Source organism: Dendrobium catenatum, unplaced genomic scaffold, assembly GCF_001605985.2.
Source record: "Dendrobium catenatum unplaced genomic scaffold, ASM160598v2 fragScaff_scaffold_1482, whole genome shotgun sequence".
In the NCBI taxonomy this organism is placed as follows: domain Eukaryota; kingdom Viridiplantae; phylum Streptophyta; class Magnoliopsida; order Asparagales; family Orchidaceae; genus Dendrobium; species Dendrobium catenatum.
This window is the reverse complement of record NW_021319944.1, coordinates 758,712-776,764: the sequence shown is the minus strand read 5'-3', so window position 1 is coordinate 776,764 and position 18,053 is coordinate 758,712. Positions and strand designations below refer to the sequence as shown.

General features: G+C 34.7%; 1 protein-coding gene across 1 annotated transcript; it reads left to right on the top strand.

The window, feature by feature from the left end:
- Positions 1 to 6,417: 6,417 nt before the first annotated feature.
- LOC110102981 (adenosine kinase 2) lies at positions 6,418 to 17,263 on the top strand. Its single transcript, XM_020831509.2, has 13 exons — positions 6,418 to 6,736; positions 10,984 to 11,037; positions 11,131 to 11,177; positions 11,261 to 11,292; positions 11,377 to 11,478; positions 11,588 to 11,655; positions 14,049 to 14,125; positions 14,333 to 14,430; positions 14,513 to 14,583; positions 15,507 to 15,573; positions 15,655 to 15,777; positions 15,900 to 15,960; positions 16,753 to 17,263. Exons 1-13 carry the CDS (start codon positions 6,654 to 6,656, stop codon positions 16,893 to 16,895), a joined length of 1,026 nt encoding a protein of 341 aa, XP_020687168.2. The 5' UTR covers positions 6,418 to 6,653; the 3' UTR covers positions 16,896 to 17,263.
- The last annotated feature ends 790 nt before the right edge of the window (positions 17,264 to 18,053 follow it).

Below are 18,053 nucleotides of genomic sequence, written 5' to 3'. Positions count from 1 at the left end.
TCCGGCTAATCATTTTGTTTTTATTTTTCTATTACTATTGGATGTTTTTGCTGCCTGGTGCTGATTTTATTGTCGCTGGAAGTGTTTGTCTCTATCAGTTCAGGTGGATTTGCTGGAGGTTTTGTCTGGGATGGAAGTTTACATCTCGGATTTATCTTTCTTTTTACCGTTCTCTGTTTTTTCCCTGTTTTGTTTTCTGCTTCTATTTTTGCAGGTTGCTTCCACCTTGAGGAAGTTTTTGCCAGAAAGACGGGTGTAACTGCTTATCTGTTGATCTTTCTTATTTTTTTGGCGTTCTCTGATCGCCTTAGAATGTTGCTAGGTTTTATTGTATTTTGCTTAGATAGGGTTTTTTCGGCCTTTAGTTTTTGTTTCCTTTTTGAATGATTGTAGCTCCTTGAGCATTAGTTGGCTGAAAATCTCTTTAAGGAGTTGTAATTTGTTTTTATATCAACGCGTAGGCCCCTTTTGTGGGTTTCCCCTAAAAAAAAAAAGTTTGAAAATACTTTACAATTTTAATATTTCCTAATTTAAATAATTTGAATAAAATTTTTAAAGTACACACACAACACAAAAGCAAATATATTGTCAACATATAGGGTAAAAATGATGAAAATAAAGGAAATTATATAGTGAAAAATATCTTTTAATAATAAAATAATAGATATATATTGCTAAGAACATTTGTATATAATAATATAAAAAAATCTCCCATTCAGGGAACAATAAGTGCAGTTGTTGTTTGATCCAATTTTGTTCTTGGGTGACACCTGATTTTAATAACAGTTAAGCTCTAGGAAAAACTTGAGAACTTATATGAGAATATTGGGGAAAAAAGAGAGAAAAAATCTGAATGAAGGAATCCACTAGCTCAAGTATTTATATATAGTTCAAGTATCAAAGGAAGTTAAAATTGTTTAAAGGCTTCAATAGGCAAGTATGCTTACAAGTACTGAGTTGAGAGGGTTGTAGCTTACTAATGTCTAGACGTCCTTGGCAACATGTGGTAGATCTCCAAATTGAGTAGGAGTAGGAGGCGAGTGCATCACAGGGGTTACGAGCTCAGTGGTCAGGTGAAGTACTAGGAAGGGCAACTTGGAACCCTCTTGGTTAGATGCTTTCGTATAGCTAAGATAACAAGCATAATTGGTGATGCTCCATCACATATAATGGTGAGTGGCTATCCTTTGATGTAGTGTGTGAGTGATGAATAGAGTAATATGTGGGTCCCTTGACTGACCTAGTGAAGTGTGACTCCCCTCAAGGTGCCTTGTCGAGTTGGGTTGTGGTAGTCCTTTAGCGAGTTCCCTTGTGGACCCACGAGACACGAGCCCACTTGATAAGACATGTAACTATCTCTTGAATACCAGAAAAGACATATGCGAGGATACAATAACACAAAATCACTAGCATACCCTAATGCCATCTTCAAACTCAGACCATGCGGGAGGAGGCAAAGCTCCCTCCTATTGCTTACACTATCATACAATACTCTGAAAATTTTTTGTAAGTTATAACATGTCAGCTTTTTAAATACATGTCAATTTTAAATGGGGTTTTCATAGACATACAAAATTCATACTAATTTCCAAAAAATCATTATATCTATCAAAGATCATGCATTCTTTTTCACATCAACTTTGATATTATTTATTTATTGTTCATTTATTTTCCTTGATTTTTGCTTGTTTGTTCATCTCTGTGTGCTAAGAATAAAATCTCCACCAAATCAATCATTCAAGATTGCACAATGATTGCCTAGCTTGAAACTCTTATCATCAGGAATCTCTCTCTCTCTCTCTCTCTCTCTCTCTCTCTCTCTCTCTCTCTCTCTCTGTTGCCTAGCTTGAAACCCTTGCCATCATGCAGCATGTACACAGCGACAAATACAATCCATATCCTAATATAAAAAACATCTATATTAAAACTAATCAAAGATCTAATAAAGCAAATTAGCTTTTAGTACAGCATCTGAAACTGCTCTTAATTAATTATCTGTGTTCTCTAAGCCTAAGGGAGGGAAGATATGTCTTTCTCTTGAACGGTGTAACCTTTGTTAAAAAGTTTGGACTCCTTAAACTTTTAATTCCTATGACTTCACCATATTTATTTATTGAATTCTGATTAAAAGAAATCCAGCTTAGCACATGACAAATGATTGCAACGTTGCTTATTAGATGGCATTTCTCCCTTTTACGAGTGAAGACAGCAACCTTTCCCTGTTCATTTATAAGAATAATTGCTATTAGGCCGGTGATAACCTAAGCCATTGTGTGGTCAACATCAGCACATGAGCCATCACATTGGTGTGTGTTGCAGGACGAAGCTTCGGCTTCATTCCGGACGGTTTTCTTACTACTTTTTAAAGTAACTTACTAGTAAATAAATATTTAGTTCAAGACATTTTTTACTAGAAAGCTACTTTAAAAAGCAACAAGAAAGTTGTTTCAAACGAAGCCATTATTTTGGACGAGTTTCTTATTGCTTCTTAAAGTAGTTTTCTAGTTCAAAAAATTTGTTTTTTTACCCTAAAATTGCTTTAAGAAGCAGTAAGAAAGTCATCCCGAATAAAACCTAATTTTTTTTTTAGCAAAAGCATTAAAGCATTAGAATTCTCAAATTTTAGTTTTAATCACTAGACTATTAATTTATTGGTAAAAATAATTGGAAAGTAGTTTTCTTACAATATTTAATAATTAGATGATATATAAGTAAATACTTATTTTTATGGCATTTTTGTAAATATCTCGAAAATATGATATGGACCTAATATAAATGTTATTAACATATGATATAAATTAAAGAAGAATAAAAAAATAAACAGATTTAAAAAGAAAAAGAAGGCATATTTATCTGGATTTTTGCTTTTTTCTCTCTCCAGCTGTGCGCTCTTGGCATTTATATCATAATCATAAAATATTTAAATAAAATACTATATTCCATTTGTCTTGTTAATATTTTTTATTTTATTTTATTTAGCACTGAGAGAAGGATAAAAAGGAAGACAGATACTCCTTTTCAGGATTTTATATTTTGTAATTATTGCTGAATAAATTCAACTCCAACTCTCAAGTTTCTAATGTAATATATGATTAGCTCTACTAAAATGCTATTAACATAAAAGCTTTAGAGCCCCATCTCTTATATTTTTTAAACAAGATAGAAAGAATTGAATATGCTAAAAAGGTGGAAGATGCTGATGGAATTTGTCCATAGTGCTATCATTATCAGCCCCACTATGATCTCAGATGAACATTTTAAATTTATGTATTATCATTAATCTATATTAAAAGACTTATTAAATATTATTTTTATGCATTGCCTTAGCCAGTTTTTTATCGAAAATTTATATGCATGAATTGATATAAAGTAACGAATCAATTAACAAGTTAAATTAAAGGAGTTACATACTCACTATATTCAAGCTTTATTACTTACGTAATAAGTAAAAAATAATATTTACATGAACATCATTAAAATTTTAATAATATATAACAAAGAATATTTTCATTGACTTTATTACTTTTACTTAATGGATTTTGAGTCATAAAGCTACTTGAGGACTACTGAATGGAAGCATATTTAATAGGGGTGTCAATTTTGGGTAACGGTCGGGTTCGGGTCGAATCCGGAGCTAACCCGGGTTCAAACGGGTCGACCCTAACCTGACCCGGATATGTAAACGGGTCAGAAACTAAGACCCGGACCCGACCCGTCGGGTTGGCAGGTTGATCCAATCTGACACGGTAATGCATCTAGCGGAGGCGGGCTGCGCAGACGCTTACATGTGCAGGCTGCACGGACGCGGATGTGTGAGAGCTACGCGGACATTAACGTGTGAAAGCGAGCGGTGGGCCGTGAGTTGGCAACAGCACAGCGGGTGAGGGGGAAGCAGAGGGGTGTATGCGTGGGTGGCAGCTGACAGGCGGGCATGCAGGGGCAGCTCGGGCAGCTGCAGGTAGTTCAATTTAAATGGGTTTTTGAGTTGACCCGACAACCCATTGGATCAACTCGAACCCGACCCTTTTAAACGGGTCAAATCCGAGAATCCAAACCCGATCTATTTTAAAATCGGGTCAGGTCCAACCCAAATTTTCAGGGTCAGATTCAAGTCAGATTTTTGTGTCGTGTCAAATATTGACACTCCTAATATTTAACAATGCACACAATGGTTGTGAGATTCAATTGATAAGGAAGAGATTGGTGCTTGGGATAGAGCAACTAAGGAGGAGTAAGGGCATATTGGGAAAAGGGGCGGAACCGGCTTTAACTTTGGTGAGGGGCAAAAATACAACACAAAAATAATTAAATATTAAAAAAATAATATTATATCTCTATATATTACGAAAAGTTTTTAAAAAAAATTAAGCAAGAAAAATTAAGAAAAAATGTGTAATTAAACTGTTATTAAAAGCATGAAAGAGAATATTATAACTAAATGTGAAGAAATATATAGATATTTTAGGACAAGTTAGGACAAAAGAGGACAAAAGAATTTTTTAGGGGGGGCAAAAAAAAAATTTAAGGAGGGGCAAAAAATTTTTTTACTCTCTTATAATTTTTTTTTAAAATGTTTACTCCTATAAAAAAAAAAATTTTTTTTTTGAGAGGGGGCAATTGCCCCCCCTAAGCTCTTCATAGTTCCGCCCCTGATGGAGCACATAAGAATATTATGTTTAATTCTTATTTCAAATTTTATCTATAAATAAATTTCAATCATTTGATAAAAAATGAATCATGCTCTTGAAATTTTTACATAATGATGATTGAATATACAATGAGACTTCCATAAAGAAATTTAGGGAGACATTAAAATGGTTAAACAACAATGAAAGAGATAACACTAAGTCATATAATGATATGATTGATAGAATTGTTCATTTTAAGAAGGAATGAGAAAAAGTTTCCACTATGCTTTGAGTTAAAGCATTAACTTTTATTTATAGTTAGAGAAAATAAGAATGTTTGAGATATGATTGTTAATTTTTATTTTATACACCCTTTAGTGCATATCTTAGGAGGATATGACTTGTTGAACAATAAGGGATCTAACATTATACATCCAACTAACCTTATCCACATATAGCCACCCATACACACTATAAGTTGACGTAGTTAGACATACGAGTTTGCCTTATCTATCAGATAAACTCTGTGCTCACTCAAAACTCTTTAAGTGACCTTGACTATTATTGCACTCATCTAGCCAAACTGACTAACTAACCTCATCCACCAAATCGTTAGGATGGTCGAACCCAACCAACTTTAGGCTAAAACTAGGTGGATCACAAGATAACCCAAGCCTTGCGTTGGACCCACTAGGCTCAAGGTTGCACCTTAGGGACCTATGATACATCATATTCAAACTATAATCAAAATTCTAAGTCTCATTATCTATTTGATCAAACATTGTCTCAGGTACCTCTATTCTAGCTTTAGGTTGATATAGACTATACCCTATGATACTTTTGAATAAATATAATCTTTGGTTTATCCAAAGTAACTACAAATTAATTGGAAAGCTTCTATATGTAATAGGAGAACTTAGGAATAGAAAAATCACAGAGCTTAACCGAATTGCTATAATCTAATATATAACAGGAGATATAAGAGTTCTCTAGAGATGTGATCAAATATAATTAAGTACAATTATCTAATTATCGTTATATCTTTTTTACTCAAAATTAGATCCACATGCCAATTTTCATCAACTTCGCATAACCCTGACATTCCTAACATAACTTTTTAAACTCATCACAACAAATTACGAGTTTCTTATTTCATATTATGTCATTTGGATTAGAAAATACACCGATTACTTTTAAGAAACTATGAGCACACTCCTTTAGTCATATTTACATCTTTTGTGCTAGTATTTTTTGATGACATATTTGACAAATCCTTTTGCAATCATGTAACTCATTTGAAAACTATTTAGGATTATCTCAAGCACATAACTTTTTTTTTTTGCTAAACACTCAATATATGTTTTTGTTACTTCCAAACACTAAAAAAAATGAATTATTTCCGCACTTTAAATTAGCATTAGTAGTTTTAACCGCCACAAAATATTTATTGCTGTAGTTTCAAAATCGGTGATTGGTATCCACTGAAAGGCATTTAGCAACAGTTTTACTACTGGAGAAGAACTAAAATATATTAATTTTTGTGGCATTTTAACCGCCACTAATCATCAATTTAACCGCCACTAATCCACATATTATTTCCAATTTAAAAACTAAGAAAGTCTTATAGAATAATAATTTTATAAATTAAATACACACAAAATTCATATAATTTAGAATAATAATTATTAAATATATATTTCATTACAAAATAAAAAAATCTCTTCTTAGTTTTTATCTTTCATATTATTCATCATTCCCACCACCATTATTTATTTAGCTGTTAGGCTGATCGAGCGAGCGTTGAACGCGGGAGAACTTCCAACCTCCGTCTCCATCCGCTCTTTGAGGAAGAACGAACCAAATTCTACGGACCACACCAACTCCACCAGCTCCAGCTCGGTAGGTGCAGGAAGGTGACACCTTTACTATAAATACCGATGCGATCCCACTCTCCTACCTGTCAAGCGTATTGGGATCTCGGTATCGCTCGTTATTGATACCAGGCTTCCTGTTCTTCTCGCGGAAATGGCGTCCGAGGGTATTCTGCTGGGAATGGGGAACCCCCTTCTCGATATCTCTGCGGTCGTCGACGACGAGTTTCTCCAGAAGTAATTTTGGCCTGACTCTCAGATCTCTTAGTTTCTGTCTTTCTTCCGGTGTTCGTGCTGTGACAATCATTCAGTTTGTTTAATAAGCATTGATTTCATGATTTTATTAATGCGCGGGTTAGGAGTTGTGCTATTTTAGGGGTATTCTGATAGTGTTACATTAGATCTGAGCTGATGTGATGCAGATCTTGTTGTTAGGTTTGAGATCTAAGGTGTTTGAACTTAGGATAGATATCGATCTGTGGTAGATTTAGGGCGAGGAATAGTGTTTGGGAAGTTTTAATTGCGTTGTGGGGGTTTGGTTTTGATGATTTCTTAGTTATGTAGCTTCGCGTCTTTGATTTCCGCTCAGTTGAGCATATGGAATATGGCTGAAACTCGTGCATTTATTTATTTGCTTGCTGTGTTTATCGTCTATACTCGTTCGCAAAAGATATGGGTTTTACTGGAGCCATTTAGTCCGATGAAGCTTTACCTTTCCTTTCTCCCTCTCTACTCCTAGATTTATTCTGTTCTTTATTTTGACGAATACTGGTGAAATTGATTCGCTCGCACATGTTTTTCATTCATTTCATTAGGCCTTGTTACATAGATTTTGGTCCGTTTTCTCCATTTCATGTTATGGAAGCTTATGGTCCATCGTTGAGCTGATGTCTTGATTCTTTGCAAACATTTAGGAGCCTTTTGAGATAACTTTTGCCTTTTATTTCTAGTTGTATTTTATATATTTATTTTTTTAAATGTAATAAAACATATAGATATCTTAAAATTTTGTTATTTTTATCTTTATCGAAAATAAAATAAGTTGGTTTAAGCTTAAGCTATGGCTGTGGCGGGGCAGTAGTGGAGGCTAGCTAGGTGATGATTGTAATGGTGGTCACTAGTGGCAGCGATGGTTGGCAATGGCTACTGTCGTTGGTGATAGTTTTTTTTTAAAAGGGGCAATTATACACACACACCATCACAACAACAACATTAAGCCTTTATCTCACTCTGTTGGGTAGACAACAGTTATATATATAACACTTAAAATTTGTATGTATAAAGTTAGTATTCTCTTACATATATCTTTCAAATTCTCACCCAAATATATATAAAAAAAATCGCAATAAAATCCCAACCAACATTTTGTTGAATTGTTACCTGCAGGAAATCAGAAAGCCAAAGAATAGCATAGCAGAAAACAGTAAACAGGGAAGAAGAAGGTTTTCATCTCAACGTGTTCTATTGTTATTATTCCTTGATACATATGTATGTGTGTAGAAGATGAGAGACTAAGACATTTGAGGCTGTGATTAATCAGTTGCTAAGCAACTTGAGGCTGTGATTAATCACTTGCTAAGCAATGATGATTACAGGGGCATCAGGTAGAGTGCATGGTAGTGATACAAGTGGATACATTGGCTTGCTTATATACAGCTTGCTTATCACCTACCCTCAAGCTAACGACATGTTCAATAATTGTTAGCTTGTTGCGTCGTGTAAGAAACCGAGGAATGGATAGAGCTTTAGTGAACAAACTAGCAAGTTGATTAGTTGTGTGCACATGGAAATTTGTAGAACATTGTTCTTAAAACAATTGTGAATAAAATGAAAATCTATCTCAATGTGTTTAATTCTGGCATGAAAAACGGGATTGTTGGCAAGTGTCATGGCGGAGATATTGTAACAAAACAAATCAGTTGGTTTAGAAACATCAACTTGATATTCTTGGAGTAGGTGATGAAGCCAAATAAGATTGGTTGCTACAGTTGTAAGTGCTCGATAGTCTGCTTATGTGGATTAGTGAGCAACGATCTATGTTTTTTAACTTGCCGAGAAATGATAGTTTTACCTAGAAAAACACAATAATATATGGTGGATTTTCTATCAGTTGGGTCACTAGCCCAATTTGAATCTATGTATGCAGAGAGTTGTAGATCAGCACAAGTAATTGGTAAACCAAAGATAATGTACCTTTAATATAATGAAGGAGTCATTTTAGAACTTTGAGGTCCGCATCAAGTGGTTGAAAAGTGAAATCGCCATGATGCCAGCAACTAAATGAGGAATATCCAACATTATTGCATATTTGGCAGGCTATAGAAGAAGTTTGGTGGAAAGAGCCACGAGCAGAAGAGGTTCGACCACTACTCATCAAGGATAAGAACGTCTACGAGAACTGCAACCTCGGATGCATCCTCGTTGAGCATAGTTGGAAGCAGGGGAATGGCCAACCCACGCAAGGATTTAGCAGCTAGATTGAGTTCTTCACTACAGAGTAGCACATAAAAATCATCTAAGCTTATTGGATTCAAATTTGTGTGAATAGCTGTCTTGAACGCCTGATAGGAACTAGGCAATCCATTGAGCGTGTAGAGTATGGTTTCTTCAACGGGTAAGGGGGAGCTAATAGATCCACTAGCATCAACTTTTCTCTTAATCTCTAAAAGATATTGCATCATGGATTTATCTTTCATGGAAATGTGATGCAACTCATTTTTTAGTTGAAGAATACGCGAACGATTAGTAGACTACAATCTACGCTCAATTGTTTGCCAAATTCCAAGCAGGAGTTCAATACGTATAGGAGAAATGTTGGAGAGATTGTAGAGTAAAGAATATATGCCAAGTTCTAACCTACAAGTAACCAGGAATAATATTCTTGGTTCAGCTGAATGTCGCCAGAAGCAGTGGAAATCATTTTAGGGGGTTTAGGAGTAGATCCATCAAGATAACCATCAAACCCATTTGCAGTGAAAAATTTCATAAACCGTGACTTCCATAGGGGATAGCTCTCTGTAGTAAGTTGTATATTCAAAACATATTTTAAATTTGTCATGAGGAATTTTAGCTGAGATGGAATGGGTGTATCTGCCATTTTCACCACGGGAGCTGCTTACATCGACGTGGAGGATGTAAGAGAAGACTCCATTGTCAAGGACTGTAGAGAAGCAATCAAAGCTTCAACACGAGCTGTCTGCCGTAGGACATGGAGGCTATTCTGATACGATGTTGAATCGTTACCTATAGGAAATCAGAAAGCAAAAGAATAGCAGAGCAGAAAATAATAAACAGGGAAGAAGCAGGTTTTAATCTCAATGTGTTCTATTGTTATGTTAGACTGGTCCAGCCGGTCCACGCGGGATCGGCCTAGGCACAACGAGGCAGAAGCCTCCGCCTCCCGTTTCAGCCGCACGCCCCGCATGGATCAAACAAAGCAATTTAGGAAGGATTTTTGAGGAATTTGGGAGGGATATTTGAATGTAGGGATTGTTTAGGGATTTCCTTTTGATTTGTATGCATTAAATACTTTGTTTTCCTAGGGTTAGGGCGTCTTGAATTTGGCTGAAATTTGAGATATCTTAGATTTAGGTTTTCTTTGGGCTCTAGCGGCGTCTAGAGATTTGGGAGAGATCGATCCTCCTCTCGAATTGAGGATCAAGTGTATCTTGCTATTTTCCGTGTTCCTTTCATCAAATAATGCAAGTTATCCACGATTTTCATGGTTTTGTGCAGGCTTTTGTGAAGAATTCTCGTTGTTTTCCGAAGATTGATAGGAAATACTTGAGTTCTACAAGTGTTTCCTATCATACTATTCCTTGATACATATGTATGTGTGTAGAAGATGAGAGACTGAGACATTTGTGGTTGTGATTAATCAGTTGCTAAGCATTGGTGATTACAGGGGCATCATGTAGGGTGCGCCTGCCATCATGTAATGAGCACATGTTAGTGGTATAGGTGGATACGTTGGCTTGCTTATGAATAGCTTGCTTATCACATTTTTCACTTTTATCTCAGTGGTTTTATCATGGCACTAGCAAATTCATAGGTTTAATAGTTTAAAAAAATAAATTGTGTTAGTTTTATAAATTGGTATGTTTTGGATGCTATCTATGTGATTGACTTGGGATGTTATGTATGTAATTGCCCTTTTTGATAACACTCAAAGGTGTTTTGAGTTTTTTAAAAAACAAACTGATTTTTTTTTAATAAAAATTAAAAAAATTACACTAAACAAACATCTTTTTTAATATAAAAATAGAAAAGAAAAGTTATTCCAAACATGCCTTTAGTTACTGAATTTAGTAAGAATTTTTATTGAAGCATATCATAAACTTGCTCCTTTTGAAATTTTTAAAAGTGCACTTTAAGAAAGAGAGGTATGTTGAGTTTGGATTCATCTTTTATTTAGGACTTACTGAACCTTTGCAGAATTTACACTGTTTGACCTATATTTTCTTGCGTTTTCCATATTGGTTCAGATACAACATCAAGTTGAATGATGCAATTCTTGCAGAGGAGCACCATTTGCCTATGTAAGCAATATATTTTATCTGTCCGAATAATTACTATTTGAACACAGAAGTTTGGGAAATAGATATACCATTTATTGCCGTTTTTGTTTTCAGGTATGATGAGCTGGCTTCAAAACATAATGTGGAATATATTGCTGGAGGTGATTGCTTTCCTTCGGCATGACCAATTTTCCTTCAGTTTAATGTTGCTCTTACACACTTCTTTTTCTTTGATTCTTTGCAGGCGCAACTCAAAACTCAATTAGGGTTGCACAGGTTTATTAGTAGTTCAAAGTGGTTTATTATAACTTGTCCTAAGTTTATGGTTAAGCTTCTCATTCATTATTTTTAATATGGCAGTGGATGCTTCAAATTCCTGGTGCGACTAGCTATATGGGGTGCATTGGGAAAGACAAGTTTGGGGAGGAAATGAAGAAAAATGTTAAAGAAGCAGGTGTAAATGTGAGTTCTTTTGCTATGTCCATTTTTCTTTTAGTATATATACATGTTGAACCAGCACTGTGATAGTAAGCAAATTATGGTTTTCATATTTAACAATACGTTGAAACAGGCCCATTATTATGAAGATGAAACTGCTCCAACGGGAACTTGTGCTGTCTGTGTTGTTGGTGGTGAGAGGTCAGTATTGGCTCTAGAACTTCAAAATTTACAATTTTTTTTAAAATGCAATAGATATCATCTAGCTCTCCAACCATATGAAATTGCTTATTATCCAATTTTTCTTTTCCTTCTTTGATTAATTTCTATAATGGTATGGTTTTGTCAAAATTAAATTTCTAATTGTTATTGGTGAATTTCCTTGGAGATGGTTTAATAAGTAGGGAACATCTATGATTATTTAAGATTTTTAGCAAATGCTAGCAAGTCATAAGTACAACAACAACAACAATATCAAGTCTTTATACCACTATGTGGGGAAGTCATAAGTAGAAATGAATTATAAAAAAATCAGGTTATTTACATGGCCTCCCTATGGCTTAAAATATTACTTTTAGTTGTATAAACACAATTTATCCACCCTTGTCGAACTCATTAGCCTTATCCAAATATTTGAGGTCATTTTTATGATTTTTGTTCCATAATTTTTTTTTTAAGTTCAAGAAGTTTAGCTTTATTTACAGTAGTCTTTTTATTACTTCCATTGAATAAAACTTTGGTATCATTTTTCCTTCCCCATGCTTATCTTTATAGTTCCATCTTGTTGTCCTTTTTGTTCTCACATCATAGAATTCTATTTTACATACAAACCATTATTGTTTTTTTTTTCCCATTATCATATTTTCAATATTTTTTACTTGTTGGTTAGCACCATCTCTCACATATAATCATTTTTAGCTCTATCTATTTTAGTTTTACCACACATTCATCTTGCCATTCTCCTTTTCTTGCAAGCTTAATGATTCTTTGCATCTAATATTGTGTCAGCTATTTGATATGTTATCACCTACTTTGCATATAATAATGAATATGTTATCACATGCCTCATTTGGACTTATCTTCACGGGCCTTTTTGGATTTTTTATGTAATAAGTGTGTAACTAAGAGTTAATTTATTTGGATGATTCTATCATAAAAAAGTTGTCTTTTATGAGATTCAATATTAATTTGCTTGTTATCTTTGTTATCTTTCCCCTTAGATGTTTAAAACCCTCTCTTAAAAGAAGGGGATGCTTGTATTATGCAGACATTATCAATGATTGATACAAGCAATTGTAAACAAGTCCTACCTCATCTCTCCTTAGTTTTTCCCTCTCATCTATCTCTTTCATTCTCTTGCCCGACCTCTCTCTCTCTCTCTCTCCTTCTCCATGCACATGGAACCAAGGATACAAATATTAATCTTGTTGCATTTGATTCTAGCTAATTAGTTTCAGAGTTGAGTCATTTCATTGTGTGCCTGCCATTTAAATTTCAATTTTCTTTTGCCTTATTCTCTCTGTAGATGCCACCCACCAAATTTTCTTGTATCTCTTGGAAATCACGGCCTCTTTGGTTCTATTTATTGGTTTTAAAATCCTTCCTTGAAAATATGGCATAAGTAATCCAAACAATACAAGCACTTTTAATTTCCTACATGACCTATTTTTTCGCACTTGCAACTTACTGTAGTTAAATAATACGTTTAATTGCCCTTTTTTATTTTCTCACCTAATCACCCCCATTACCTATTATTCTCTTTACTAAATTTGCTCTGCAAAACCTCTCATTTTAAACTTTTTTTTTTTGCTCCTCACCAAGAAACCCTGTCCCAAGTCCTGGATGAAAAAAGTGGAGGGTTGCGTTAGGTAGTCGACAGCCAGCGTAAAACTTGTCGAATAATAATGACATGATGACCTTTAATAGGACACAATGGAGAAAAATGATTCATATAGCCGACCCCACGTAGTGGGATAAAGGCTTGATGTTGTTGTTGTTGTTGTTGTTGCTCCTCACTAAGCAAACCAAGAATTTAAGCCAAAGCATCCCTCCAGCTGGCCATATCTGCTTATTCCTTCTTAAATTAGCTCTACAAATCCTCTCGTCCTAAATCATAATTTAAACCTTCTTAATAATTCTCTAATTGCCTAATTAACCCTCCTGTGCATGCCTAAAAAATTTTCTCGTAGAAATTTATCCCCATACCCAAGTTCCAACCAAAAAACAATTTTGAAAATATTTTCCCTCTTACATACTTGATTTGATGTTCTTATGGGCTTATATTATCATAATAGTGTGCAACACGGTTATTTTGATAATTAGTTTAACCTTTGAAAAAATTATAAATCCAATTAGTCACATAAATTTCATGGTTAGGGCTTGATTCTTATGATGATTATTCTTAGTGACCGATAAGAGGTACCATACTTTTCAGATATCTACTATGATGCCTATGATCTCTCCCATCCTTTATATTATCATTTGATCACATTCTTATTCGATTCATTTGTTTTATTTTTATTAATAATTTTAAGATGTGCTACCTCATTTGATGGTTTATTTTTATGATTTTTTTTTTTAATTTTGTTGAGCAGATCCCTTATTGCCAACTTGTCAGCAGCAAACTGCTACAAATCAGATCATCTAAAGAGACCAGAAAATTGGAAATTAGGTGCAACTCGAGTCTCAATCCTTAACCTATTTTTTATGAACTTTTTGTAAGATATTGAATCTGACAGACAATTTTTTTCTCTTTGAGCTTTTACTCTTTTTTGTATATATATTTAACTACAATTTTTTGTCCAATCCTATATTTTGCCTGAATTGTCTTTTCAAATTATCTAATAAGTAGTAATTGATTGAACTATTGTTTCCACAGTTGAGAAAGCACAGTACATCTATATTGCTGGATTTTTCCTTACGGTTTCTCCCGAATCCATACTCCTTGTTGCTGAGCATGCTGCTGCAAATTACAAGGCAAGGGGTTCAGGTTTTGTAAATCATACTTCTGATTCTGCCTGCCATCACCCATTCCAGCTGAATGCTATTCTTCTTGTAGGTGTTTTTGATGAATCTTTCAGCTCCTTTTATTTGTGAGTTTTTCCGGGATGCACAGGACAAAGTTTTTCCGTGAGTGCCTCTCTCTTTCATTCCAATTTACAAGACATAATAAAAGGCTCTGTTTGGTTTGGCATTTACTGAATTAATTCATTGAAGAATTTGTGCAGTAATTTCTTGGAATGCTTGTGATAGGAAACACTTAAAAATTTCAAGTAAATCCTATCAATTTCGGAAAAAAACAGCGAAAAAACTCTTCCAAACTCCAATGAAAAACAATAGTTTTTATTGCAATAATCAAAGATACAATAGGAAAATATCAAGATATAGTCGATCCTCAATTCGAGAGGAGGATCTATCCCTCCCAAATCTCTAGACGCCGCTAGAGCCCAAAAGAAATCTAAGAGATCTCAAATTTTAGCCAAATTCAAGATGCTTTAAACCTAGGAAAACAAACTATTTAATGCATACAATCCAAAAGGAAATCCCCAAACAGTCCCTACATTCAAATTTCCCTCCTAAGTCCCACAAAAATCCTTCCTAACTCGCTCCGTTGGCTTTGGCGGCTCTGTCGTGCATACAAGAGAGGCGGAACGCTTCCGCCTCTGTTCCTCCTAAGCCGGTCCCGGACCGGTCTAACAGTTTGCACCTCTTTTTGTCTCATCTTCTTCTTTTACCATGCAGTTAGTAAAAATTCAAAAACCCGGTAGGTTGGTTTTCATAGATCTGATCCTCTGCAGAACTATGTAGGGTTGTCTTGCATTAGCAGGATAATCTAGCTAATAGCTTGCGTTTGTTATTGATAGCATTACCACTTTATTTCAAGGATTGAAACAGTTATTGACATATCGTAGTTCATATCCTGATCCAATCCATGAAAATCATCGGAAATTTAAAAAATTATCACCATTTCATCATCATTATTAGCCTAATCATTACCATCTATATCGAGCTTTTTGAGTCCTCTTTCATTGTATTTATGTTCTTGTAATCAGATACGTTGACTATATCTTTGGAAATGAGACTGAAGCCAGAACATTTTCTAGAGTTCGTGGGTGGGAGGTAATGAAATTGTATACTCTCTATTCTTTGCTGATTTTCTTATAAAATGTGTATGACCGTTGAGTCAAATTTAAAATACAGACCGACAATGTTGAGGAGATTGCTCTTAAGATTTCAGCATTGCCAAAGGCATCTGGCACTCACAAGAGGATAGCTGTGATCACTCAGGGCAGTGATCCAGTTGTTGTGGCCGAGGATGGAAAGGTATATATACTATTACATTATACTAATAATTAATAACTAAATTTAACATTTGTAGATTTTTCTCTGATTATGTTTGAATTGTTGATCATTTCTCATGTTCTTTCCTTTGATGATGGCATCAGGTGAGATTGTTCCCTGTGATCTTGTTGCCCAAGGAGAAGTTGGTCGATACAAATGGTGCAGGTAAGTTCTGTTGGTTTTAGTAATTTGGGAGGAGTAAAAAGAGTAGAAAGTTGAGGCAATTTTAATTACAGAGAAAAAGATTTAAACTGTTCCTGAACTATATATGGGTGGCACACCATTTAGGTTTGATTTGAGATGACTTTTTTATTGCTTGAAATAACTTTCTAGGAATTTTTTTTTTAATTTTTTTATTAAAAAACTGCTTTAAGAAGCATGAAAAAAGCTGCCCTAAATGAAGTCTTAGGCTTCGTTTGGGGCAGCTTTCTTACCGCTTCTTAAAACAATTTTCTAGTATAAATTTTTTATTTTTGTACTAAAAATTTATTTTAAGAAGCAATAAAAAAGCCATTCCAAACGAAGCCTTAATGTGTACCTTTTAGTTTCTTGACATCTAAAATATTCTCTTGAATTTGGATTATTTTGGATTATATTTTAGGAGTCTACTAAATTGAATGTATTGGATATTTGGGACTATTCATGGCACATCATTTAGGTTCTGCTTACTGCTTAAAATAGCTTTCTAGTAAAAAAAATTAATGTTTATATTAAAAAATTGCTTTAAGCAGCAATAATAAAGCCATCCTAAACAAAGCCTTAATATATACATTTTAGTTTCTTGACATCTCAAACATAATCTTAAAATATTCTCTTGAATTCTTGAATTTGATTCAAAATAATCCAACACTAATTGAATGTATTGGATATTTGGGACTAAAATAACATCATTTAAATAGTCTAGTTTAGGAATTTCCAGTATTGTTTCTCAGCATTGTGGAGTGCACTCTTCTGCAGGTGATGCATTTGTTGGAGGATTCCTATCACAGATGGTCAAGCAGAAGAGCATAGATGACTGCATAAGGGCTGGTTCCTATGCTGCCAATGTTATTATTCAAAGGTCAGGCTGCACTTACCCTGAGAAACCAGACTTCAAATGAAAGAAAGACATAAGCTTCGTTTGGGACAGCTTTCATTATACTTCTTAAAGCAGCTTTCTACTACAAATTCTTTTAATTTTGTACTAGAAAGCTGCTTTAAGAAGCAGAAAGAAAGCCGTCCCAAACAAAGCCATAGATTGGCATAAAGATTTCTTATTCTCGGTTAGTACCCATATTCTAAGTTAAGATTGGCACTCCATGCATTTAGAGATTTTATCTGATTAGCTTTGTGAGGTGAGACTCTCACTTATTCACTATAATCGGCTATTTTATTTTAAAATAAGATCTTCAGGCTGATGCCTGGTGAGAAGCTTGTAACACTAACATTTTTCTATCCAGTGGCTTAAAGGGAATGCTTGTTTTGAAAATTTTTATGCTTTCTTCACTTAGAGTTGAAATTTGTATAGAATTTTTGGAAGCTTTATTCACTTCCATTGTTGTTGATATGTGAGCAGTTTGTTTCATTGCTCTCAGCTCTTAAGTTGTTGATGAGATAGAGAGTAACCTGTCCATATACTTTAAGAGTGCTCTTGCAATTAACCTCCCTTATAGAATGAAGAGAAAACAATTCTTAGCCAATCAAGAAAAGTTGAAGGGTCCAAATTAGGGGTGAAAATGAGTCGAGTTTGAGTTAGAGCCAAATCCCGAGCTCAAACTCGAGTCGAGCTCGAGTTTGTCTCGTCCCACTGAAGACGAGCTCGTCGAGCATCTTAATTCCACGATTCAAACTCTGATTTCACATCCGAGGCTCCCCTTTCTATATCTGAGCCCCTCCCCGCAATTCACCTTCAGCTTTAGGCTTTCACGTTCGAGCCCGACCCTGTGATTCATCCTTACACTTCAACCTTATGCGATCCGATTATGAACTCGAGTCACTCAATGAGTAATAGAGCAAAGTATTTTGTGGATGAAACTCTAGCTCGATAATCCAACGTGGTTAAAATTCTGCTAGGGCTCAAAACTCGATAAGCTCTACTTGCGAGTTCGTGAACGAGTTGAGCTCAAGTCAGCTTGACTCGCTTGCACCCTTATTCCAAAATGAAAGCCTGGAAGCCAAATAAATTGCATTCTTGTTGCCAATAGCATCCAATTTCTCCAGCAAATGGGACTTTTAATAGGCTAAGAAGCTGCATTGCTGGGCTATCGAACTCAAAAAAA